Source organism: Tachypleus tridentatus, chromosome 9 (assembly GCF_004210375.1).
Source record: "Tachypleus tridentatus isolate NWPU-2018 chromosome 9, ASM421037v1, whole genome shotgun sequence".
NCBI classification, from domain to species: domain Eukaryota; kingdom Metazoa; phylum Arthropoda; class Merostomata; order Xiphosura; family Limulidae; genus Tachypleus; species Tachypleus tridentatus.
In genome coordinates, this window is record NC_134833.1 from 81,362,763 (window position 1) to 81,388,785 (window position 26,023).

The 26,023-nt window shown below is 34.0% G+C and overlaps 1 protein-coding gene across 8 annotated transcripts in view; it reads right to left on the bottom strand.

Annotated features, from left to right (window-relative positions):
- Positions 1-26,023, bottom strand: part of LOC143225608 (protein king tubby-like) — a 70,102-nt gene that overhangs the window by 26,608 nt on the left and 17,471 nt on the right. For 4 of the 8 annotated variants that reach the window (XR_013013951.1, XM_076455359.1, XM_076455354.1 and 1 more), the window contains exons 3-4: positions 6,742-6,913; positions 5,006-5,323 (exon numbers count right to left, since the gene is read on the bottom strand). Coding sequence is in view for 7 of the 8 variants with exons in the window: in XM_076455359.1 (XP_076311474.1) it covers positions 5,006-5,323; positions 6,742-6,913 (490 nt within the window). In the remaining variant the exon portion in view is untranslated. Of the gene's footprint in view, positions 1-5,005; positions 5,324-6,741; positions 6,914-22,203; positions 22,407-25,581; positions 25,835-26,023 lie in introns of those variants that run through there. The other 4 variants (XM_076455358.1, XM_076455357.1, XM_076455360.1 and 1 more) reach the window with 4 other exon arrangements.

A 26,023-nucleotide genomic window follows, 5' to 3' on the forward strand; every position in this document is an offset into this window, starting at 1 on the left:
CTTAGGCCTACTGACTAGTACTTACGAACTATCGCTTAGATCGAAAAGCTTAGAAGCACGCCTATATTAAAGATGTACATTTTGGCTACTGAAAAAAAGCCTACATCTAAGCCTAATTATGTAATTCGATTGGTAAGAACACGAGAATCACAAGAATAAACACACAATTTGTAGACTTGTGATGCAATAAAACAATTCAACAGACCAAACTGTAGGGTGGGATGATTATATGCACCATACCCCCCACCTAAAGTGAAGGGGAGATGTATACCTCAATCCCCCCAGGATCTACGCCCCTGGCACCCACTGTCGCCACCTTGCCGGTTCCTACTCTTTGCACGGAAACGAAAAGAAGCTTTTGCCTGATGCCGAACCGTTTTTACAACCATAAGCAACGCAGTAAACCATGATATCATAAAACAAACATAAAGTAGCAATATCAAGATAAAAAAGTCTTACAAAGTATGTAATCCGAAAAAAGCACCAATAGATTTACATAAAACACCAGCATTGAAAGGAACAAAATGGTCAGCGCGCAACGAAGCGTGTTTGGCAACTGTTACGTCATAGTTGTAAGACGTCATGGAAACAGCCGAACGATCGAGAGGAAGTTGAGTTTGAGGACCCGCATATTTTGTTTCATTTTTTACTCAAAAACTAAAGTGTTTAAAAATATGGCAACTACACAGGAATTATACCTAACCAAAGTAGAGTTTCTAAGGCAATTATTAAATTTGTTGAAAATTCACCTTTAACTCCAGCTGGCCACATTGCTTGTGAGAAATAAATGGTCTTTAAAATGTTTTAGGCCTAACACCAGCAGTAATGGGACTTCTTTTACACCATTTGAGCTGTAAATCATGACGGGAGTATGTAAAATTTATCATCACAACCCAGGATCAAGTACCTTCGGCATCAAAGAACAGCTTGTTTATTCCAGTAGGGTAGTTCAGAAACCACAAATGTACCATTTTTGTTATTATATAACAGAATTTTACACGAAAACAACCGTCATCATTTGATTGTGTTTCCATGATAACTCTCTTCAAAAGGCCGGTCCTTCTCAACCTACTTACGTAAATATACTTAAATCTCAGCATAACAAATGAGATTTCTTACATGGCACACCTGTGTACGCAAACACGGAAAAGAGAAATCAGATAAACACGCATCAGTGTATGTGAATGTGAAGTATGCTCGCAAAAGTAGCAAAATAACACATCCTTTTTTACGTATAAATACATTTGAAGGTCAGCAGCGAAACCGTAAAAATACTGCTATACTTTTATATGAGGTAAAAACATTCTCCCCAATAGTATCTTTTATTTGTAGCCTAACCGTTTTAATCTTTAGCTCATTATATTTCAGATAGCTATATACTTTGTTTTTATATTTAGCTCGGTGTTTTGATGCAATGTGTTATTCACTATTGTAAATATTCAAACGTGACATAGATACAGTGGACTTTTAAGAGTGCAACATGTACACATATATATGTTTCATCAAGAAGCATAACACTGAATTACTTACCTTAAATGTTTTTATTTTCTTCGGAACTCTAAACAACACAAAATTTCATAGATTGGTAAATTATATAATTTTCGTACTTTGATTTTGAAAAAAATTTAAACGGTTGAACTGAAAAGAAGTACAATACACCACTATAATTACACTGAGCGTCCACTTATAAGTCTAAGAATATAGGATATCTCAGAATTAACAGAAATGTAGTAACCACAGTTATATTTATTATTTTAATGAAAGGTAAAATACACTTGGGGAATAAAGTATGTATCTATGTAAAAACGGCTGGTTTGGGCTGAGAAAATTTTTATGTAGAGGAAAGAACAACGTTTCGACCTTCATTGGTCATCGTCAGGTTCACAGAGAATGAAAGAGGTAACTGGCCGATAGCTGACCACATGTTTGAAGGGGGCTGTGCAACTAAATGTAGGAATATAAAGGGCGTTCTTAGATGGTTGAATATACATATATTTTAATATAGGTATAAAAGTGTTCGTTTGTATTGGTTTATTTTGGGCTTGAGTTGTTGTATAAGTAAGGCTTCTTTAATGTTGTGTTTGTTTATGTTTGTTTCTTTATTTAGTATTTGGGTGTTTTCTATGGTTACGTTGTATTTATTTGATTTGCAGTGTTTGAAAACGTGTGAAGGTGACTTTTTATGTTCTTTGAATCTGGTTTCCATTTTTCTACTTGTTTCGCCAATATAGAAGTCGTGGCAGTTATCACATTGTATTTTATAAATAATGTTGGTGTGGTGTTTGTCAGTGTAGTTTTTACATAGTATAGACCTCGTTGTGTGCCTGATTTTTGAACACACTTGGTATTAACTGGAATGTCATATTTTGTTACTAGTTTTTGCCAAATGTTGGTTATTTTTCTGCTGATTTCGGGAATATATGGTATGCAGCAGTATATGGTTTCATGACTTTTTAATTCGTGGGATATATTTACTCTTGTTCGTTGATTTTGCTTTTTGTCTAAGTGTGTGCGTATAATGATTTCTACGGTTTGTGGTGGAAGCTTATTGATGTTGATGAAGTATTGTTTAATTTTGGTTAATTATATCTATAATGTATCTATCATTTTCATTTCTTCGTTAAAGGCACATTTTGTTCCACGTTTAATCTGAGCCACCAATAAATAACAAGAAACATTATACTTACACAGTGGGTTGTATGCTGGCGGTTTAGTTTTTATTACAACTTAATCATAATTTAATTGCAATCTGTATAATAATTATATGAAAAACAGTAGCATTTGTAATTTCGTATGCTACGCTAGAAGACTCTTTCAATTCGTGTTAGATATTACTCCAATGACAATGTTACACAATTTTTCGGCTTGATTATATAACATTGCTGTCAAACAATATTTCCACTGAAAGTGAAGTGTTTACCTTAGTTTATCTTTGAAACTGTTTATAAAATTAATAATTAACCCTAGAATTATCAATGACGTCAGCTTTTTAAGCAAATTAATTGGCTTGGTGTGTTTTGAATTTCGCGCAAAGCTACACGCAGGCTATCTGCGATAACCGTCCGTAATTTAGCAGTGTAAGACTAGAGGGGAGCCAGCTAGTTATCACCACCCATCGCCAACTCTTGGGCTACTCTTTTACCAACGAATAGTGGGATTGACCGTAACTTATAACGTCCTCACGGCTGAAAGGGCGAGCATGTTTGGTGCGACGGAGATTCGAACTCACGACCCTCAGATTACTAGTGGAGTACATTAACCACCTGGCCATGCCGGGCAGCAAATTAATCTTAAAGCATTTGTGTACCATGTTGGTTCATGACTTTGTTGACTACAGAGTCGCTAACAATATTTTTATTTAAGGGTCAAATGAAAAGATATAAGCAACTACCATCACTTTTTTAATTAATATCAATAGTTGCCGTTGATGTTTCTTGTGTGTTTTACACAGAAAACGAATGATTCAAAATTCAATTTATTTTATCAGTTGTTGTTTTTTTAATTGACTGTTGCAACATATAAAAATTTTACGCGTTAGAATATGTGATGCCCACCGGTAGTGAATGGTATAAAAACATACTGATAAGTTGATGGTTAATTTTTCAATTTGACAATCCTAAAATTCCAATACTCATTGCTGCCTTCAAAACACCAATAATTTACGCATGAAAGGTTAATATTAACTCTAAAATGTCCTTAAATTAAAATATAGCTCGTGCTTAAATACTAAAACTAGGCTAAAACATTTAAGGTAAAGGAAAAACCATTTGTTAGAAGGAACGTTTAACCTTACTAATTTTATGATAACACTTTTCATGGTTTTGTGTTTTGTATGATGATTTTATTAATCAAATTAGTAAATATTTCTAAGTCGTAAGCGACTTATGAATCGATTAACATTTTCTTCAACAAAATTTTAAACTTTAAAGACAGAACTGATCACCTAAACGCTTTTCTATCCGGTGAAGCAGCAAACGTAATTTGAACAGAATTTATATAACCATGAAATCGAATCATTCATGCATACTGCTTTAAAAAAAAAAGACCATTGTGGGCGACCTTTGTCCCCCAGCCTACTGTAACAAATGGATGGATCTCATAACCGAGAATAATGTTTGTTCGATCATGTTGAAGTTTAAAGGGAACCTCATATCATGATCTTCTTGTAATTAATCCCCGTAATGTAACTTAATGAGGCTTCTGGTGTTTAAACTTTGGGTTTGAGCTTTATTTGAAACTTTTCTTTCTTTGTAAGTTTCTGTTTTATTATCTCGTTTCCACACAACCGTGTAATCAACCTTAATTAAAGTTCAAGCAACAGTTTATGTATTTCATTGAGATTCCAACCCATCTTCGTTTTATTGTTTACGCCAATAAAACGTGTTACTATAAAGGAGATAATAAGAGTTTATGGATTTTCGGTCATGGTTGCCAGTCAAAGGGAAACGAAACAAAAACTTCGTATCTTTGGCCTCAGTTATTTGGTTATTTTATCCTTTTTATTGTCTGTTTTTTAATTTCGCACAAAGCTACTCGAGGGCTATCTGTGCTAGCCGTCCATAATTTAGCAGTGTAAGACTAGAGGGAAGGCAGCTAGTCATCACCACCCACCGCCAACACTTGGGCTACCCTTTTACCAACGAATAGTGGGATTGACCGTAACATTATAACGCACCCACGGCTGAAAAGGCGAGCATGTTTGGCGCGACAGGGATGCGAACCCGCGACACTCAGATGACGAGTTGCACGCCTTAACACACTTGGTCATGCCGGGCCAGCTATCCTTTTTAAAAGCAATGTATGGGTTAGATCTACCAAAAACAATTGTGAATCATAACATATGATTTTGATCGTAATGAATAAAAGGGAGGAACGTCAAATTATGTCGTTTAAGGCGTTTGAATACACTAGTATACTGATCTTAGTATAATTTTGTAAAATCCAAACATAAGTTATAGCAGTTATATTGCCAATCGTATATTATTTATAAATGGTTTCTTCTTACCTGGTTGGCTGATAATTTTGAAGTCCTCATTTGCACGAGATTGACTAGCCTTATTCACGAATTTTTGGCCACCACAACGAGGCTGATTGATCCCTTTCACTGATCTCAGATCGTCATCATGTGAACGAAAGTAGCCGGGCGTTTTAATGATTTGTACAACTTCAGCACTTGCATGACATCTGTTGGTAGTTTGCACCGGTTTTAGGATGTTACCATTTCCATCACCTTCTGGCTCTGAAAATGACCGCAAAACTTCTGATGTTGCTGTAGCATCAGGGTTATCCGAGTTCATGGTGTATTGAAGAGGCCCGTCATAGCCTGCATAGATAATCAAAACAAGCTATGGCTATTAACCTTCAAATGGGTTCATGAAATTATGGATAAGGCTATCATAACTTACTTTGTAAGGACCCACTAAGTATACAAAAATATGTCTGCGGACTTATACTGCTAGAAACCAGGTTTCGAGACCGTGATGGGCGAAGCACAGATAACCCATTGTGTAGCTTTGTGCTAATAATAGACAACAACAGGTTAAGAGAATTAATACCAGGTTGAGTTCATAGAGTTTTGAAAAGGACCATTATAACTAGCAATAATCGATTAACGTTTTATTCTAATAACAAATATTTGTAAGTGGAGCTATAGAGTAAAGGAGAAATCTGCCATAATGGGCATGGTCAACGCACGAACAGGGTTTTCTTAATCTGTATCGTTAAAATTAATGAATCATTCTAAATGTATATAGTCTGATAAATATTATTATTGTGAACAGGCCGATAAAATGGGGTTAGAATACTGCCAAACACAATTCATTCACGATACAATAGAAAGACCCGTTGTAAATTTATTCAGAAAGTACTATCAAATGGGTAAATTGTCCGGTCCTGGATATTCAGGAGAGATCGAACAACTTTGTTTACTTGGCCTAATTTGGATGTCTAGTTATATCTGTTTGAGATATTGTTAAGCGTAAAGAACTCTCCGCGCTGTGCCTTCTGCAAAGATCATATCCAAATTTTTAGTGTTATAAGCCCTCAAGCACACCATGGAGCCATACTGAGAGGGGAATATTCAATGATAAGTCTGGAGATATAGAATAATTCAAGGGAAGTAAAAAGGAACTAGTAATCGATTTTACAGTTATATTTAATTTTATACCTTGTTTTAGGTAAAGGGTAGCTGTTTGGGCACCAGTAACATTAGATATGTATATGTTTTTTTCAATTCCGTTGTTAAAGCTACTTTTTATTATATATAACATGATTTATCGGTTTCATGTATACAAGGTTCATTCTGAATGTGTATAAGCCTAGTAAAGACTAATTATATTCTAGTGACCGAGAAAATAGGTTTCGGATAATATCAAAAGTAACTCATTCATCATGTATAAGGCACTTTGCTTGTAATTAAGCACAAAGCTACACAATAGGTTATATGTGCTTTGCTCATCAAGGGTATTTAAAATTCTCTTCTAGTGTTGTAAGTCCGAAAATGTATTAGGCAGACCCATTGTAGCTCGTACAACTTCGTATGACTGGTTCGAATAATTTAATATTAGCTCTTCTGACATCACAGATTTCAAATTTAAACATAAAAATGTGGATATGATTTCATTTGCGAATTGTTACATAAAACAAATCGAATTGGGTTTTGTTTTTTTTATCTAGGTAAAAGCATTCACTACAAAATAGCGACTGGTAAAACAGTTTTAAACATAAACATTTATCACTTACATAGAGCAGCGCTATCACTGATATTCCTATGAATATTGTAGTCAGCCATCAAGGGCTTGACTTCTCGCATAAATCCTCTTTGGTTGTTACTGGATGTTGGTCGAATATCTGAAGCTTGGACCATTCCGAGATATTGTCTCTTCTGTTTCTGTTTTTGCTCTAGAATCTGTTTCTGCAAATTTTATTAACGTACATAAAGTTAACTTAAATGAATAAGAAAATTAAAACATTCAAACAATATTTCTAATGAAAGTATTCGCACAATGAACGAAATGTCCTTCATATATACACTCCATCAAGTCCATGAAAAACTTAAAATTATTCGCATAAAAATTTTATTTTATAAAACTTTAAATAAATTTTCCATTTAAATTTTGACCAAAAATCCGTATATCATTCAAAGTTGAAAAATACATTTCGAAAATTGTGGCATTAGACCAAATGCGCGTTTATGTTTCATCACATTAGAATAACAAACTTACGTAACTTCTTAACTTCATAAATTACAAAATAACGTGTTAAAGCTATATTTGAGCCGCAGTGAATAAGTACTAGTGCAGTTAAACCGAACTATTGTTAGTAGTTATATGTTGGATTGAGTGTTAAAATTAAAAGGAACGTAAAGCAATAAAGGAATTCCATTCCCTTTGCTAAAATAAATATATATTTCGTTCTCCACTCCGTTAACAAAATCTTACACATGGGAAAATGTATCGAAAGAAAGATTTTATTAACGGATTTAGTCAAAATGGAGGCACGTATGCATAGCTGAGTAATACTGGTTATCCTTGTTTGGCCGGGCATGGCCAGGTGGCTAAGGCACTCGACTCGCAATCCGAGGAACGCGGGTTCGAATCCCTATCACACCACACATGCTCGTCCTTTCAGTCGTGGGGGGCGTTATAATTTCCCCCTCGGTGGGCTGAGCAGATAGGCCCCCCGCTAGTACAGCGGTATGTCTCCGGATTTACAACGCTAAAATCAGGGGTTCGATTCCCCTCGGTGGGCTGAGCAGATAGCTCTTTGTGGCTTTGCTATATGAAAAACACACACAACACACACACGCGTTATAATAATGATGGTCAATCCCACTGTTCGTTGATAAAAGAGTAGCCCAAGAGTTGGCGGTGGGTGGTGATGAGTAGCTGCCTCCCTCTAGTTTTGCACTGCTAAATTAGGGACGGCTAGCGCAGATAGCTCTCGAGTAGCTTTGGGCGAAATTCAAAACAAAACAAACTAGTCTACTTGTGCCAAATGTTATATCCATCAAACATTTATTTTTAGTTTGTTCTTAACGTTTGTTTTACTAAAAAAACTATTGTAAACTGTTAATTTTGATCAAGTTAATGACTAACCAACGGTTAAATTAATTCTATATTTATTTAAAAGAGTGTATTATGTATGATTATAGTCTACACTTATTTATTTATAGTTATAAAGCTCTTTGCGTTAAGAAATTACAAGTGGAGCACTTATATGACACAAACTTTATTAGGAACAATTACAACAAAATCTACATCTGTGTCATAAGCTCACATATTAGGAAATGGTCGACTTAATCAAGCAGGTGTTCGTTGATAAAAGAGTAGCCCAAGAGTTGGCGGTGATGATGATGACTAGTTTCTTTCCCTCTTATCTTACACTGCTAAATTAGGGACGGCTAGCGCAGATAGCCCTCGTGTAGCTTTGCGCGAAATTAAAAAGAAACCAAACCAATCTATATAGCAAATGTGAGAATATTTCAATTTAATCTAATAGAAGAAACTGTATCATTAATTCTATAACCTCTTTTAATTTTTTAAATTTTTAACTTAATTTTATGTTTATTATTTTATTATAATAATTATTCTGCACTGTTAGTTAGCTTTTGGATTTAAGCCTCCTGAGCTGGCAGAACCTCGTGAGATATTATTGGGTTTACAGTAGAAAATATTGTTGAAGTGAAAGTGCCAAACTGATAAAATAATGCATTATAATCATTATAAGTAGTATAGTTTGAACTTTGTATTTAATTAGCTATGCTCGTTACTAGGTATGTGTTTTCAGGTAGATTGCTGTGATCATAATTTAATGTGAATAAACTGTTGGTATGGATACCGTATACGTTAAGCAGAATAAGGAAAACGAAGAGTGGTTATCATTAAAAACATATACGAAACCAACAGTAGTCATAGCACGCACTACCTGGATAATGCAGCAAAATATTTACAAAGAGTAAGTTATTAAACTGAGTTTATTATGACACCAGTTCCTCATAGCTAATGTATGTGTCGTAATATAAGAAAGTTGATAGTAATTTAAACTCGCTTTATAGCAAAAGTTAGTAGTTTACAACAAATGAAATCATACTCTAAAAACCAATGAACAGATTATAAATCCACAGTTCCATATAAAGTATGTAGTGAAATATTGTATTTGATGCAGAATATAATGAAATGTTTACTTGAAATACAAGAAACTTCTTGTGCAACATTAAGTGTTAGAAGTTAACTTCTGTCCAAGAAATTTCGTATTGTTGAGAGATGTTAACGTATGTAATTAGTTATAAAGAATAAAAAACGATGCAACATAATCTTTTCGAGACATTATTTTGAGAAAACGAGAAAAAGAAGTGTAAATGATGTTTATTCTCATGTTGGAGAGAGAAAGAAAGCTTGAATCATTAGTGGGAAGGAAAAAAAACCTTTTAAGTTTAGTAGGATCAACTTAAGTGTGAGGGAAAACAATTAGAAAACCTACCTGAGATTAAATTTTCTAAGTTGTTGCTGGTTGGTTAATGGACCTAAAGGTTCTTTGTATTTACTCATATTTTACATCTATGTAGAGACTCAAGAAAATTTATATCCTCACACAATGTTTCTCTTCAACTTTGTTTAAGACTTACAAAATTTACCTTATGATTCATCAGTCATTTTGGTATTCAGTGCAAACCCTTTTCATTTCCCCAAACATTTTGAATCACAAGGGCACGTTTGCTTTCTTTTGTATAGACCAATGAGATTACTGTAAGCATTTTGTTCACAGATATGTAGTTTAGATCCTTGATTTGATTGGTCTGAAGTTTTCTCACCTAAATTACTATATCTTCAGTTTCCTTTGCCACGTTCCTTTTCTGTTTTCATGTTTAGTATGTTTTCCTCTAATGATTTCGTAGTATTAAGAATACTGCTATTTGTTTAGCTCAGATTTTATGTAAATACTCTACAAATACAGTGATTTGTTTAGAAAAAATATGCACGAGCGTTCTTTCAGATACTAAAATAATATCTTCACTTCTCTTACTCCATTGTCCTAGGAACCTTTTAACTTCGAACAATAATGCTGTGTATCATTATCTTTCACAGGTGGCTTTACAGCTGAATAATAGAAAGTTATATGTACTCTGAAGTTATGTCAAGTGTTATTATCGTACAAAGCTATTTTCACGCTTGTCTGTAGTGCTCTCGCCTCTTGGAATCGAAAACACTATTCTATTCCATAGAGTCAAACTATGAGTTCTCACGTGAATGAAAACCTGTGAAAATTCGATTAGAAACGATATGTATCCACTGAATATAATTAATGTATTAATGGAGCAGTTTAATTCACGATGTATTTCTTGTTACAAATCATTGTATATGAATAATTTCTGATTCAAAATAATCATTGTTAAGACACTGGTGATTCAACTTCTCTGAAAAAGTTACTTTCAGCAAAAAATAAACCCCAGTAAAAAGTATGCACCTTTGGGCATTGAAACGTCTATATCTATAGGGCTATATGGCATACTTCTGATCAACTGGCAGACGACGAACTAGATAATTCTGCCACATCTTTCAGTCAGTGTAAACTGAATTTTCTGGTGTTGTATGGTACGTGGAAGTGTTAATGTACACATTCTTGAAATGAGCTCTCTGATGGGTTCTGTGGGAGTTAAAACAGAACTTCTCGTTATTCACTCTATGATGTGCATTACATCCTTCACATTGTAATATCGTATGTCATCATGCATCAGGTAAAGGTCTGATCAGAGTTGCCTGCAAAACGTATAGCTGAGTTCAATACCACAACAATATATCATCGATCAGTAAAACTGCACATCGGAAGTAACATACGTTCTTTTTTATATAGATTCTACCCATGTCATAACCTTCATGAAACTGGATATAACTAACGACATTGTACTAAGCATACTGTTCATCAGGGTATTTGGTAAAACATTGAGTTTTCTAAAATAGTACAAGCGATCCTTGTAGCCAATTCCAGTGATTTCAACAAAAGTTGTTTTGCGGTAGAGTCAATTGAAGGGCTAAAGCAAATTTTCTCAACCGCAAGGGACTGTGTTAAAAAACTTATAAAAATATATCTATCTCATTTTTTTAGTATATTAAAATCTTAAGTATTGTACCGATATCTTGAAATTCAGTATTGTTTAACTAAACTAAATCTTAAACGAAACAAAACTTTTAAATTCGATCACTATTATTGTGAATGATTGTATTTTACTCTTGAATAGTTATCCAGAAGAAAAACTTGTGATAGAACACAAATCTCAATGTCCTACATTTCTTTCATTTTAACACAGTCTCTCACTTAGAAGCCAAAGGAAATGCCTTTGTTCTATGTTAGATATGTTAAAGTAACGCCATTTATTCAGCCATGTGGGAAAAAAGCCCAGACAAACAAATAGAATGAAGGTTTTAAAAAATGCTGTTACTTGTGTATCTTTATCCAATGCAATGCAGTTCTAAAGAATCATAGAAAGTGCAAAAGACGAAATCAGAATTGCTGGACCTTATGAAGTTTAAAATGTAGCCCAAGAGTTGGCGGTGGGTGGTGATGACTATTCTTACACTGCAAAATTAGGGACGGCTAGCACAGATAGCCCTCGAGTAGCTTTGTACGAAATTCAAAACGAAACAAACAAACCCTAATTTATAACCTTTAAAGGTTTTTTTCTCATGATTTGAATACATATATATTTGAGGATACGCTGTTGCTATTCAGAAAATTTGAAACATCTCTATTTAAAATTCCTTATAAACTATACCTGCCATTGAAATTCTTAAACAAAAAATTTTTCTACAGAACTACACACTTGCAATTGTACTTAAAAGTACCAATCAATCTTCAGGGTATGAGTATGGCAGCTGCCAAACACATATAAATATGCCAACATTCCTGCAAGAATCACATTTTCGAAACACTACGGTTTCGGCTGACGTATTTTGCTTTTTCTCGGATAAACGCGTAATTGCAAATTGCACCATATTAAAGATGCACTAACTTGTAAATGTTCGAAATCACGTATAATATAAAGTGTTCTAAAAACTTCTTTTATTGTAATTGTGTACATTCCACGAGTAAGAAGACAAATTATTTGTAGAAAAATTTGATACCTAAAGTAGAAAATCGTTTTATCGTAGGAGTTTACGAGAAAATAACTAACAAGCTAAAAACGTAATTGAATCTATATACTGTCTAAAGTTATTAATTCGATAAACAACTTTAATAATTACTGTATAACATTAAAAGTATCGTACTGATATATTGATCAAAACATTTCCCCATGTTATTTAATAATTACATACTTCAACCTATACGTACATATAAAGCCATGTAATAATAACAAAAATCGTCTAAATAACATTCTTCTCGTAACTAAAAGAAAGATTTACCTTGTAAAAGTTTTGAATTTTAGTCCAGTGGTATCTAACCCTTTCAGCACATGTACCACTTCACAAGAATAAAACTTTTCGACGTTACCGCTACAATAAAAGTTGCATTGCTAAACCAGTGAGCTAAATTATTCATACGAGGAAGGTACAATAAATTTTTGGTATTTATAAACAGTACGTTCATTATAGTTAGCACTCTAACGTTTGAAATGGTTCATACATTAGAAACTCCAATAAAACACAGCAGGCCCCTTTAGTTCATGCTATCAACTAATGAGATTTGACTTTAGCTGATGTTGGACATAAAATAAGAGAGTGTTGTGATGAAAATGACTTAGGTTAAAGACATAACATTGTATTTTGATTATATATTAATGATAATATAGTACTGTGAAAAGTGTCAGTAGAAATTCAAAAATTGAATTTCAGGCTATTTTCAAAGAACAGTGGAAGGTAAGTCACAGGAGAAACATCGAAATTTCATTAATCTTCATATTCAGTACAAAAGAAACTCAATGGAAGTGACTGAGTTCAGCAAACAGTTAAACGTTTGTGTGTTCCCTTTGGTTTTAATGACAGGCATTGCTGCAACATGTTTAATCAAAGTGTCTTTTGGGATTCTACTCCAAATGTCTATAAACCATCCCCATCAAGCTTCATTGGAAATAACTTTTGATTTGTCAAGCCTTGACTATCAAATCCCAGATCTACTCAACTGGGTTGAGATCAGGGCTCTGCTGGGGCCATTGCGTCATTTCAATGACTCCGGTAGTTTCTTCTAAGCTAAATAATTTCTGTATAGGTTGTGGCCATTATATTCTTTATAGTAGAATAATTTACCAATAATACGTACGTAAAACACTAGGTATATCATGACGGATTAGTATCTGATGACACTTACACTACTTCATTATTCCGTCTATTTTGTAGAAAAAACATCCCAAGCCATCACACTGCCTTCCCAACGCTTCAAAGTAGGTGAGATAAGTATCTTATACTTTCATTCCCCAGACGTACAACCCACGCCTTGAACCAAATATTTCAAACTTGGACTCGTCCATCACACCCCTTTCCAATAATCAACAATCCAGTTTTTTACTTTTTAGAAAATTTCAGTCTCTGGACAATGTTTGTAGACCGAAGAAAGTTTTTTAAGTGCTTTAAAACCAAATGCTCCATTATCGTTGAGTATTTCCTGCTAGTGTAGATCTGAACACTTTTCTGACATTTGGCACATGATCGTTTATCTCATGTTTGAGATCAGTGAAAATCTTCCTTCTGTCCCGAAGGCTTCATAAACGAAGATACTTAACATCAGTATCATTAAGTTTAGGTGTTTTGCCTCTTCCTCTCCTATTTCCAAACTTACCTATCTCGGTCTCACGATCTAGGGTGTACTTGTCAGTGTGTTGGGAAGCATATCAGGTTCGCAGCAATTTGTCAGATAGTCCAACCAACATCACGTAAAGCTTTTATGAGAACTCTCTACTTTACTGACAATTCTCTACGCTTTCTGTCCGTGTCATGACAACAAAATTTAATATATAGTGTTAGACACTATTTTTATCTAGCTTTATTTGTGGAGTGCTATTAAATTGATTTCTTCTGACATATAGTGGTACCATAAGCTAGCTTTTTTCTATATATTTAAGGCACTGCATGAGTTATTTCAGATCCTAAATTTGGTCAGTGTATAAATTCGAGCAGATATTATTTATAATTAAGCACAAAGCTACACAATAGAATATCTCTGTTCTATCCACCAAGGGTACTGAAACCCGATTTATAGCGTTGAAATTCCACAGACATTCCGCTGTGCCACTGGAGGGTCATTCAAGCAGAACCCTTATAATTCTTGATGACGAGAAACCCACTTGAAATAAAAGTGTTAATACCCATACCAGCCGTTCTGAGATACAGAACCCTTATAACATGGCCTTGGTACAAGTATATGGGAATTCTAAAGAATGATAAATATTCTCACCCTGACTCATTCAACTGTCAATAAAGATTAGTGAAGCATTATCACAGCGTTGAAATTTACATTCTGTAATGATATGGAAAAAATAGTTTTATAAAATGGAAAGAATGACAAAATATTCTCTTGTCCTAACACTTTTGCACAGTACCGTGCATTTTTATTTTATTTACCGGATACATTAAATTGTGTGGGACTGAAATGTATGGATATTAAGTGTATACAAAACACTTTCTTGTTATTTTGTAGAGGTAATGAATAAATATAAAACACTTTATTGTTATTTTGTAGATTGTTGAATGAATAGAAAACACTTTCTTATTATTTTGTAGATGTGTTGAATGAACAGAAAACACTTTCTTGTTATCTTGTAGATGCATTGAATGAATAGAAAACACTTTCTTGTTATTTTGTTGAGGTAATGAATAAATACGAAACACTTTCTTGTCAGTTTGTAGAGGTAATGAATAAATACGAAACACTTTCTTGTTAGTTTGTAGAGATACCTGTAGTTAACTAATCTTGGTGGAAGTAACCATTTGCAGCCCTTGTTTAACAACAAAATCACTGCATGTACATCTTATCCACTGAAAGGGTTTGATTACCTGAGTCCAAAAGTGTAATTTGATCTCAAATTGGTCAACAGATAACAGAGCTGCGTATAAAAGTTTGGACTTGAAATAAACAACAAACAAACTCAGAACCGTTTTATCAGCTGCTATGTCGCGGTTAAAAATTATCTAAATAATAATTTGTGGCTGTAAAACATTTTAGTTCAGTATTTAGTAATTATTAAACCTGAGAAAGATAATGCTGTACAAATTTAACTATTTCAAATGATAGCACTAATTTTAAGATATTATAATCTGATCCTACAGCACAGAAGAAAAACATTTACAAAATTATTCGTTAAAAACCAAAAGAAAAAAAAAAAAGCTATCTATAACGAAATTAGACTAGTCGGTTCTCATTATGGAATATTTTATGGTTTACCTAAAACACATTAATTAAACTGTCCTGTTAGACCATTTGTGTCATATATGGATACCTTCAATTATGAATTAGCGGGTTTTTAACGGGTTTCTTCAAAGTGTAATTGACTAATGAATTTACGGTACTAAATAATTATGAGTTCTCCAAAGATGTGTCTAAGCTAGCTTTTAACGAACCTGTCTATATTTCTAGTCTATCTAGACATTGAGCCTTTCCATACAAATTTCACCTTGAAGAAAATAATAGAGTTAATAATAACTCGTTTTTCAAAATTCTACTGTTGTTATAAGTTATCACCAAACAGTCTACTATTTTTCAATGGTTGTCATTATGAATAACTTGATGAAGTGTCTGTGGATCTCGAAGTTACACCAGGTTGAGCTAATATGTTTTTATCACGAGAAAAAGGTGGTTAAAAATTGTACCAAACATTTTAAACCTTTATACTACAGAAGACATGTTGATGATACATTTATAGTTTTTAAAAATATACTTGATGTTAGGAAATTTCAAAATTATTTGAACGTTCAAAAACATATCAAATTTAAAATTGAAAAACAAATTCCAAATATTAACTTCTTTAGATACCAATATATGTATTTTAGGGAGAAGTTCTGACATCTTATGTTATCACAAACTAACATTAACCGGAGAATATTTTCATTTGACAGATATTTTACCTTTTGAATTTAAGAAGAATTGAATTTGTAATTAAATTTATCGGACTTATAGTATAGTTCGTTCATTTTCCGGCTTCCGTAAGGAAGTACAAAATATAAAGGATTTTTTATAAAAGAAACTTGTATTCCTGTGTAGTTATTTCATAGTATTGTTAATAATTATTTAAAAGCACTGTTCAGTTATTCTAAACTCAGTAAACGTGTTGAAACTTTTAATGGCAAACATATAATAAATTCGAATAAAAGGATTAGAGCGATATCGAAAAACAAATTTTATCCGTGAATTAAGTTAGAATTTTTTTCAGAACGATGTGTCGTATAGATATATATTTCAAATTTAAAGAAAGGATTCATAAAACGCAGCACTCTTAAAATATCTGTATATTTGCTTGTCCAGAGTGTAGCCATGGCCATGTGGCTCTACAATGTGATATATTTGACCACATACTTGCTACTGGTTTCTTTAAGAGTATCCACTGTTACTTTTATGTCAAAGTGTAAGTTTAAATTATGGACGAAAATGATATTTTTTGTGAAACACATACTGCTAATTTATTTACTGAATTCTTCATTACGCAGGAAATATATTGACGGAAACTTGATGTAGCAACATAAGTTACTGACCTGTTGAGGTATGCTTTGTACCTGAGGTATTCTGACAGAAATTTGATCTTGCAATACAACTTACTGATTTGTTGAGGCATGCTTCACACCTGCGGTATTCTGACAGAAACCTGATCTTGTAACACAACTTACTGATTTGTTGAGGCATGCTTCACACCTGAAGTATTCTGACAGAAACCTGACCTTGTAACACAACTTATTGACTTGTTGAGGCATGCTTCACACCTGCGGTATTCTGACAGAAACCTGACCTTGCAACACAACTTACTGATTTGTTGAGGCATGCTTCACACCTGAGACACTGACAGAAACTTGACCTTGCAACACGACTTTCCAACATATTTGCTGAAACCTATCATATACCTGAGACACTGTTAAAGTATATGTAGCACCTGTTTACACATTTAAAGATCTCGCATTTTTCTTCAGCATTTCCAACACAATGTTTCAAAACAACGCGTTTATAATAGAAGATTCAAAGACATTCATAGTATTAATTTCCCAGATTGTTTATTATAAGGAATTTAAAGTACAATATTTTAGGACGTACATAAGAAACTTCCAAACCAATACTACACTTATACTGTGCATAACACACCAATATTATTGATGCTCGGTGTCTTCGCAGATTACGTTATATATATATATAATTAACACATAAAATAATTTTGAATCAATTTTCAAATTAATTTTACAATTACGAATATTTTTCTGAATTATTGAATGATTATACAGACTGAGAAAAATCGAACTATTCTAAAGTGGTGTAACCTTGTGTAATATTATTCTGATTATAACTGGAAATATCGTTATTCACGAAAATATCCAACTGATAATACAATGCAGCAGGCCCGGCATAGCCAAGTGTGTTAAGGCATTCAACTCCTAATTCGAGGGTTGCGGGTTCGCCCTTTCAGCCGTGGGGTGTTATTATGTGCGATTAATCCGACTATTCGTTGGTAAAAGAGTAGCCCAAGAGTTGGCGGTGGGTGGTAATGACTAGCTACCTTCTCTCTAATCTTACACTGCTAAATTAGGGACGGTTAGTGCTGATAGCCCTCGAGTAGCTTTGCGCAAAAAACAAACAATACAATGCAGTTCAATTACTATAGGCATTAGTTTCATATTTATTGATTTATGACACTAAACACGTTAATCTGTTTTCAAACTTGATTTACTTTAATATTTTATAGTTACTTTTATGATTTGTATACTTAATTTTCATCACAAGTTGTTGTCAGGAACCATTAAAATGAACAATGTTTTTATAATTGCACAATAAATTTTAGAAACAGTGTACACTGTTAAAGTAAGTAACATGCTTATATACTGCACTGTAGTAACGGTGTATGTTATTAAAATTACCAACACGGTTATTTATAGCGTACAGTACACTTCACACAATTTATACCATTCACAGCAAATGTAAGACGAAATTAATTTTAATAGGATAAACGACACTTTTACTCTCCTCGCGCACAATGGACACAATTTAGACAACGTTTCATGTGCTGCATATTACACTTTTAGACACAGCTGACGTAGAAGGCCAGTTAACAAGTGAATATTTTTTGGCTTCCACCCATTTTCGCACTTTTCCACTTTCATACTTCTGTTTTGTTTTTTAATTTTCTCTGAATTGTCCAAGCTCTAGAAAGTTACAGGAATTGGACTTGGAAGCAAAAGTCAAGAAAGAAAAAAGAGAGAGAGAAATAAAAGACTATAGAGGAAAGTTGTTCTTGTGAAACCACACTTAAAACTACAGTTATTTCGTGATACTTTTTATATACTACTCACGATAAGAACTACCAGCGTGAAAAATGTATTGAAGTATTCACGAACAATTGAACTAAGCGATGTGTAAAAATACCTGATTTCTTATTATATCACTGTAGGTATAAAGGATTAAATTTTTAACTTGGCACATACAGTTTAATAGCATGGAACTTGCACGGATGTTCCCTTGTGATTATCTCCCACTGTCTCCGATATTTGTTTGGTAGTTCTTGAATTAAGGACAAAGCTACACAATGGGCGATCTGTGCTCTGTCCCTCACGAGTATCGAAACCCAGTTTCTAGCATTATGAGTCTGCAGACATACCACCGTATCACTGTGGGGCATTCTCCAAAATTTACTCACAAAAAAAACAGATGAAACATTATAAATAATATTTCAATTCAAGAAGGATTGTACCGGTAATATATGCGACTCAGAAGTATGTCTGCAGACTTATAACGCTAAAATTCAGGTTTCGATTCCCGCGGTTGGCAAAACACAGATAGTCCATATTATTATATTATAATTTAATCAACTCTTCTTATGAACTAGTTATGTCCTAAGTGTTTGTCCTACGGAAACTTCGAATCCCCATCACACCAAACGTGCTTGCTATTTCAGCCGTGGGGGCGTTATAATGTTACAGTCAATCCCACTATTAGTTGGTAAAAGAGTAGTCCAAGAGTTAGCGGTGGGTGGTGATGACAAGCTGCATTCCCTCTAGTCTTAAAACGCTAAATTACGGACGGCTTTGCACGAAATTCAAAGCAAATCAAACCTACGGAAACTAAATTTTACTAGAAACATATGGAGAATCGTTAATTTTAATTAGGCTATTGACATGGAACAGAATATTTAAAACTTTTACATTTTCAACCAGCTCAGACCCAGCATGGCCAGGTGGCTAGGGCGCTCAACTCATAGTCTGAGAGTTGAGGGTTCGAATCTCCATCACATCAAAAGTGCTTGCCCTTTCAGACATGGGAGCATTATTATGTGACGGTCAATCCCACTATTCATTGGAAAAAGAGCAGCTCAAAAGTTGGCGGTGGGTGGTGATGACTAGCTGACGTTCCTCTATTTTTTTCACGGCTTAATTAGGGACGGCTAGTGCAGTAGCTTTGTGCGAAATTTAAAACAAACAAAGAAACTCAACCAGTTTATCAATCCTATTCCTAAACGAAACAAGTGCAATTACCAGAGGTTGTCAATAGTTCATTGATCCTCGCAATATCCTGTCCAATGACACACATTTGATTCAAATCAAAATCTTGTATTGTTGAAAGAGAAATAAAAAAATGCCCATTTGCCTGAAAAGTAATTTACGTATGCAGCATAAAGCCGCTTTGAAATTCTCTATGGGCCGTGGGCTCGAATTTAATCAAGTAACATGTTCGCCCTTGTAGCCGTGATGGCGTTATAAGTGACGGTCAATCCAACTATTTGTTGGAAAAGACTAGCCCAAGAGTTTGCTGTGGATGGTGTGTTGAGTAGCTGTCTTTCCTCTAGCGCTTATAGTCTTTGAATAACTTTGCGCGAAATTTAACAAATAAACAAATAGCACGCGAAATGCACAGTTTCGTCAATATATAATCGACCTGTAAATCCTCTCTCTGAAAACACAATAAGATTTGTTTGTTCGTTCATACCAATGCCTCTCCACGCTGTAAATTAATCACAGTATATTTAGATACTACACTACTGAACGACAAATGGCTCGTTCACCTTTGAGTTTCCACCTACGAACTTGTCGACCATTCGTATAAAATCATCTTTAAAGAATACAAGTATAAAACGACACCAGCACAAATCCTGGTGATACACAAAACTCCATAGAATATGTGCAGTTCACTACAGTAAGTCTTCGAACACTAATGCTGAAGGGCCTGGCATGGCCTAGCGCGTTAAGGCGTGCGCTTCGTAATCTGAGGGTCGCGCCAAAACATGCTCGCCCTCCCAGCCGTGGGGGCGTTATAATGTGACGGTCAATCCCACTATTCGTTGGTAAAAGAGTAGCCCAAGAGTTGGCGGTGGGTGGTGATGACTAGCTGTCTTCCCTCTAGTCTTACACTGCTAAATTAGGGACGGCTAGCACAGATAGCCCTCGAGTTGCTTTGTGCGAAATTCCAAAAAAACAAAAAACAAAAACAAACTAATGCCGAATTTCTGAAGTCTATTCTTTGTAATTTGATTAGTTATAACTCCTTCAACTAGCCCGGCATGGCCAGGTGTTTAAGGTACTTAACTTGAAATCAGAGGGTTGCGAGTTCGAATTCCCGTCACACCAAACATGCTCGCCCTTTCAGCCATGGAACGTTATAACGTGACGGTCAATCCAACTATTCGTTGGTAAAAGAATAGCGAAAGAGTTTGCGGTGGGTGGTGATGACTAGCTGCCTTCCCTCTGGTCTTACGCTGCTAAAGTAGGGACGGCTAGCGCAGATAGCCCTCATGTAGCTTTGTGCGAAATTAAAAAAAAAAACACGAACAAACCACTTCATCCTGAAGTTCGCGTCACATCGCGTACATACCGTTGTCTACAACCTTCCCACAACGGAGCATGACTTGTCTCTGAGCTTCTAACATATATACAGCTCTGACAACTTATATTTTCACCCACCATCGATGGTAAATTTTATCTATACAATGTATATATATGTGTTAAAAGTGATCTATTGGATGCATGTATTTATGTTAACAAATTTACCTGAAATTTCACTGGCAGGATCTTTTCGTCCACAGAACGAAGGAAACAAAACAGGTATTAACAGTGTTAACACGGGGGAAGAAGTGCAAAACAAATATATTCGACTTAAACGTTTTGGAACTGTCAAACTAAATCTCTCATGTGGGGATTAAAAGAGTTACGGGAACTCTTAAACATTAGATCCGTAAATTCACATGAAAATGGTATGAACATGCTGGGGAAAGCGTCTACTTTTAGATTTTCTAAGTTTTCGTATAAAGGTTCCAAAAAAAAACGAACGATGTTCGAATGCCACATTGTGTTCTGCCAAAGAAGGCCAGGAAGAATAACCTGTTTTAACTACTCGCATTATCATATAGTACGGTGTTGTCTATCAGTCAGTCAGTAGACAATAAAATGACTTTACACAAGGGACGTCAGTAAAATATGCTCACGCCACGAATCACGATAAAAATTAAGTACTCTGTGGTCTATGAAAAGCAAAGAATAAAAAACATTTGTTATTCCTAATTTTTGTTTTAGTTATTCTTGAAACAAAAGCTTTTCGGAGACTCTCAGAAGTATATCTAGTACAAACCGTCTTTATATACAACATAATATGAAATACAAGCCATTTGTAAGTGTAACATAAGCAACGTCTTCAGCATTAACGCTTAGTATTTTAACACTTATAATACGTCTATTGAACAGTGTGATTTAAACTAAACGTGACGTGACTCTGTTTCTGCCCATCAGGATACAATACATAAGAAGAGATCTCATTCTAACACATAGCCATAAGAACCTTAGTACCTAACGCCACTGTACGCCTTGAAATTAACTAAAATTTCAATGAACAACTCGCTTTCCCAAAATGTGTCAGCACTCTCTCTTACTTATTTACACAATCACTTAGTGGAGATATTTAATTATTTTGAAGCACTAATAATTTTATATACATACATATATATATATATACACGCACAGGATGATGCTTTTGGTGAATATATAACAACTGGAATAAAAATGTTGATTACATATTGGATAATGATAATTATTAACTTACCATTGATAATAGCAACAAAGGCATCATGGTTATTGGCAATTATTCGAACCTCAACTCTGCTACAAAGACGATATGATACAACTTCTTGGAAGACTGTATCAAATACTGGACTGAGGACGAGACTGTTTTGAGAGCGCGTGTCACGTGATGCGCGAGTGAGAAAAGCCAGGAGAATTTGTGCACACATCACAGTTCATGTTACACTGTGAAGAAAGAATAGCAGATTCTTTCAGATGAAAGTATGTTACATGCTTAAAAGTTTATAAGCAAAATATTTGGAAGTCTTAAACAAATAATTTTTAAGAACTTAAATATATTAAAGCAATTTAGGTTTGGTTTGGTTTGATTTGTTTTGAATTTCGCACAAAGCTACTCGAGGGCTATCTGTGCTAGCCGTCCCTAATTCAGCAGTGTAAGACTAGAGGGAAGGCAGCTAGTCATCACCACCCACCGCCAACTCTTGGGCTACTCTTTTACCAACGAATAGTGGGATTGACCGTCACGTTATAACGCCCCCACGGTTGAAAGGGCAAGCATGTTTGGCGCGACGGGGATGTGAACCCGCGACCCTCAGATTACGAGTCGCACGCCTTAACACGCTTGGCCATGCCAGGCCACCTTGAAAAATCCCCATGCGTCTTCCAAAACAAACGTGATTAATTAAGACAAGAAGTTAGCTTAGGGTCAACTTAAAATGTCTTCTCATACAGATCGTATTCTCATTACTTACCAATTAGAAGTATTTTCAATAGCATACAACATTCAATTTAACTTTAGACAAGTTTGAAGTCTTATAACGCTGTAAAAAGTAAGTGTGAAAAGTAAGTTGCGCATTACTTGTTAAATAAAATTAAAATGATTGCAGCTTAAAACTTGCACAAAAAAGACCTGATTTTTTCATATTAAACATGCAGATTAGTTTCCTCAAATAACATTGGTATATGCAAATTATTTATCCTAGTGATAGGAAAGAGCGACTTCATCAGAGTGAAATACACCTTTCTATTCGACCACTTTACCACAGTAGACTTTTCTGAATGATGTATTTTCTGTTATCTCTAACTAATTTGTTATGGAAACTTCCCTATATGACAGATTATCTGTTAAATTGAATTACTTTATTATGGTATATTTCCCTGTATGCTAGATAACTGTTACCTGGAACTATTTTGTTATAACTTCTCTGCATAATGGATTTTATGGTATCTGAATCGGTATATTTCGCCATATATTGGGTTATCTGTAACCTTAAACTACGTTTTGGTAACTTACCTGTATACTGAATTATCTGTTGTCTGAAATGATTTCCCTCCGCTAGTACAGCGGTATGTCTCCGGATTTACAACGCTAAAATCAGGGGTTCGATTCCCCTCGGTGGGCTGAGCAGATAGCCCTTTGTGGCTTTGTTATAAGAAGAACACAAAAACAACAACACTGAAATGATCTTATTTTAGTATACTTTTCTGTATAATGGAACTATATGTTATTTGGAACTACTTTGTTTCAGCACCTTTCCTCTATAATGGGTTTCCTTCTATTTCAATTATTCTATCACTAAAATTGGTCATTTTGCTCTGATAATTTTCTTATGCGACAATCCCAGGTGGCCATTTGTCACTGTCAGTCTTTCTGTATCTGAATGGTTTTTAGCTGAAATACAGAGTAGCTACCGGTTTCTTCATAACAATACCTCCTTTTATTACATCCGCTAACTTGGCAATTAAAATACGGGCGTTGCAGATATTTGGAAACCTTGATTTCTTAACAACTGTTCCTTTCTCACAGCAGATCCAGTGGGTTATACTTTTGAAAAAAAATCAGAATATTATTAAACTCATCTTTTGTTTGGCAACGTTAATTATACGAGACGATATTTGTGTGCATTACTAATGAAAAAAAAAATTAATGCAGAACAAGCAATTACTTTTATACTGATTATTAAGTAAGATTTAATTATAAACTAATAATTATGGGATAAACTGAGCTCGTATTAATACCGTTTAATTCTGTACCTAATGAATTACTATTTATTATCTTGTCGTCTTTCTTGTCGTTATCATTTATCAGCGGATGTAATAATTTTAATCGAAGGGGATTTTATATAGATTGTTGAAGACTGATTTGTTGGTTTTCTTTATGTTAAAGCGGATTTTCGTAGTTCGATAATTTATACCTGCTAACGTTTATTATTACTATCAATCTCCCTTAATTGTATAAATTATAGAATTCAGATGCACATAGAAACCGATAACGCTCTATTTAGAAAATCAAAAACAAAGATTAAACAATCGAACCGAAAAAGGAACAAACAACACGAGTGTGATAAAGGAGCTTGCAACTGACAATATAGTGAAGACAGTAATAGATGTATACCACTTCGTTGATATACAAAACTTCCCTAGTACTAAATGTACTTCCACAGGATCCCTGAAAGTGTTCTGTTTCAAGAGTAAATAAAACTAAAATTAAGAGTAATAAATATGTTTATCTTTTACTTTTGAAGTTCATATGTCATAGTGTAGAAACCTATAAACAGCATAATTCTTTTCATGATTCACGACATGCGTACGTTTTACTAAAGTCACGCCAGCACAGATTGCAACGTTCAACGTCTCTTATGCTACGTCATTTTAGTGTTAATTGACTGACCGACCGACAACACATTACTGTATAGTGGAGCAAGAAGTTAAAGCAAGTGATCCATCTAAGCGGCCTTTGGAACTCTTTCATGGAAAGAAAACTTGGATGTAAATATCAGATAGAAAGAGAAGGAAATATAAGATTGAAATCTAAAATAAATTACACATGATTTAAAGTATTCAAATAATCAAATAACATATATAAAATTTAAATTGTTTAGATAATTATAAATAAGATGTAATATCAATGATATATATATAAATAAAATACTTATAGCAAAAGACAAAGATAGCTAAATAAAACATTTATAACCTAACATATATATATATATACACAAATATGATTGTAATAATAAGAAAATATAACTGTTAGTTTGTGAAACATAATATAGTGAACAATTCTGAAATGACGATGTTATTATTGCTCTTTATTTACTTGTTTAAATTTTATTAATAATTTGGTATTGTTTATATTAAACATAAAGAGATGAATTATGTGTATGTTAAATCTCCATAATGCTATCGTCATGTTAGTAAAGGATTTGATGGCAACAGAAATACAAGTTGCATCACGCTAGGTTGTAATTTGCTTTATTTATTTATTTTTTACGACTATAGTGTATTATATGTATATGTATATATAGTAATGTTTGAAATAGCTCATGTAGCGTCGAATTCGCTATAACAAGATGTTACAGATAATGTTTTTAATAATTAAGCAAATGTTCAAAATACTTACTTTCTAAATTTTCCAAACTTTTTAAACATACCATTCCTTGTTTGTCAAGATACAGTTGAGTTAGGCCTTTCCTTTAACATCTTGTAAAACAATTTTTTCCTGCAATGCTGTTGTTTACGATAAATTTCACTGTGAAAATTTGTATAGTAATTTAATGTAGAAGATATTTTGTTAATGACGACTAGTGAGTTATGAAATTCTATTGTAAAACCCTCAGCCGGTATTTTGCAGTGAAATGAGACTAGAAGTGACACGTAAAATTATGTTATATTAGTGATGCAACTTTACCTAGTAAATACTTTAAGAGTTTGTCATGCCCTCTAGTGGAGTTCTCTTTCATTACTTATCTATAACCAGAAATATGAGTACTAACAACAAATGGGAGAATGAAGATTATAGAAATATCCTATAAAGTTTTATTTATGATGCCATTTCAACATAT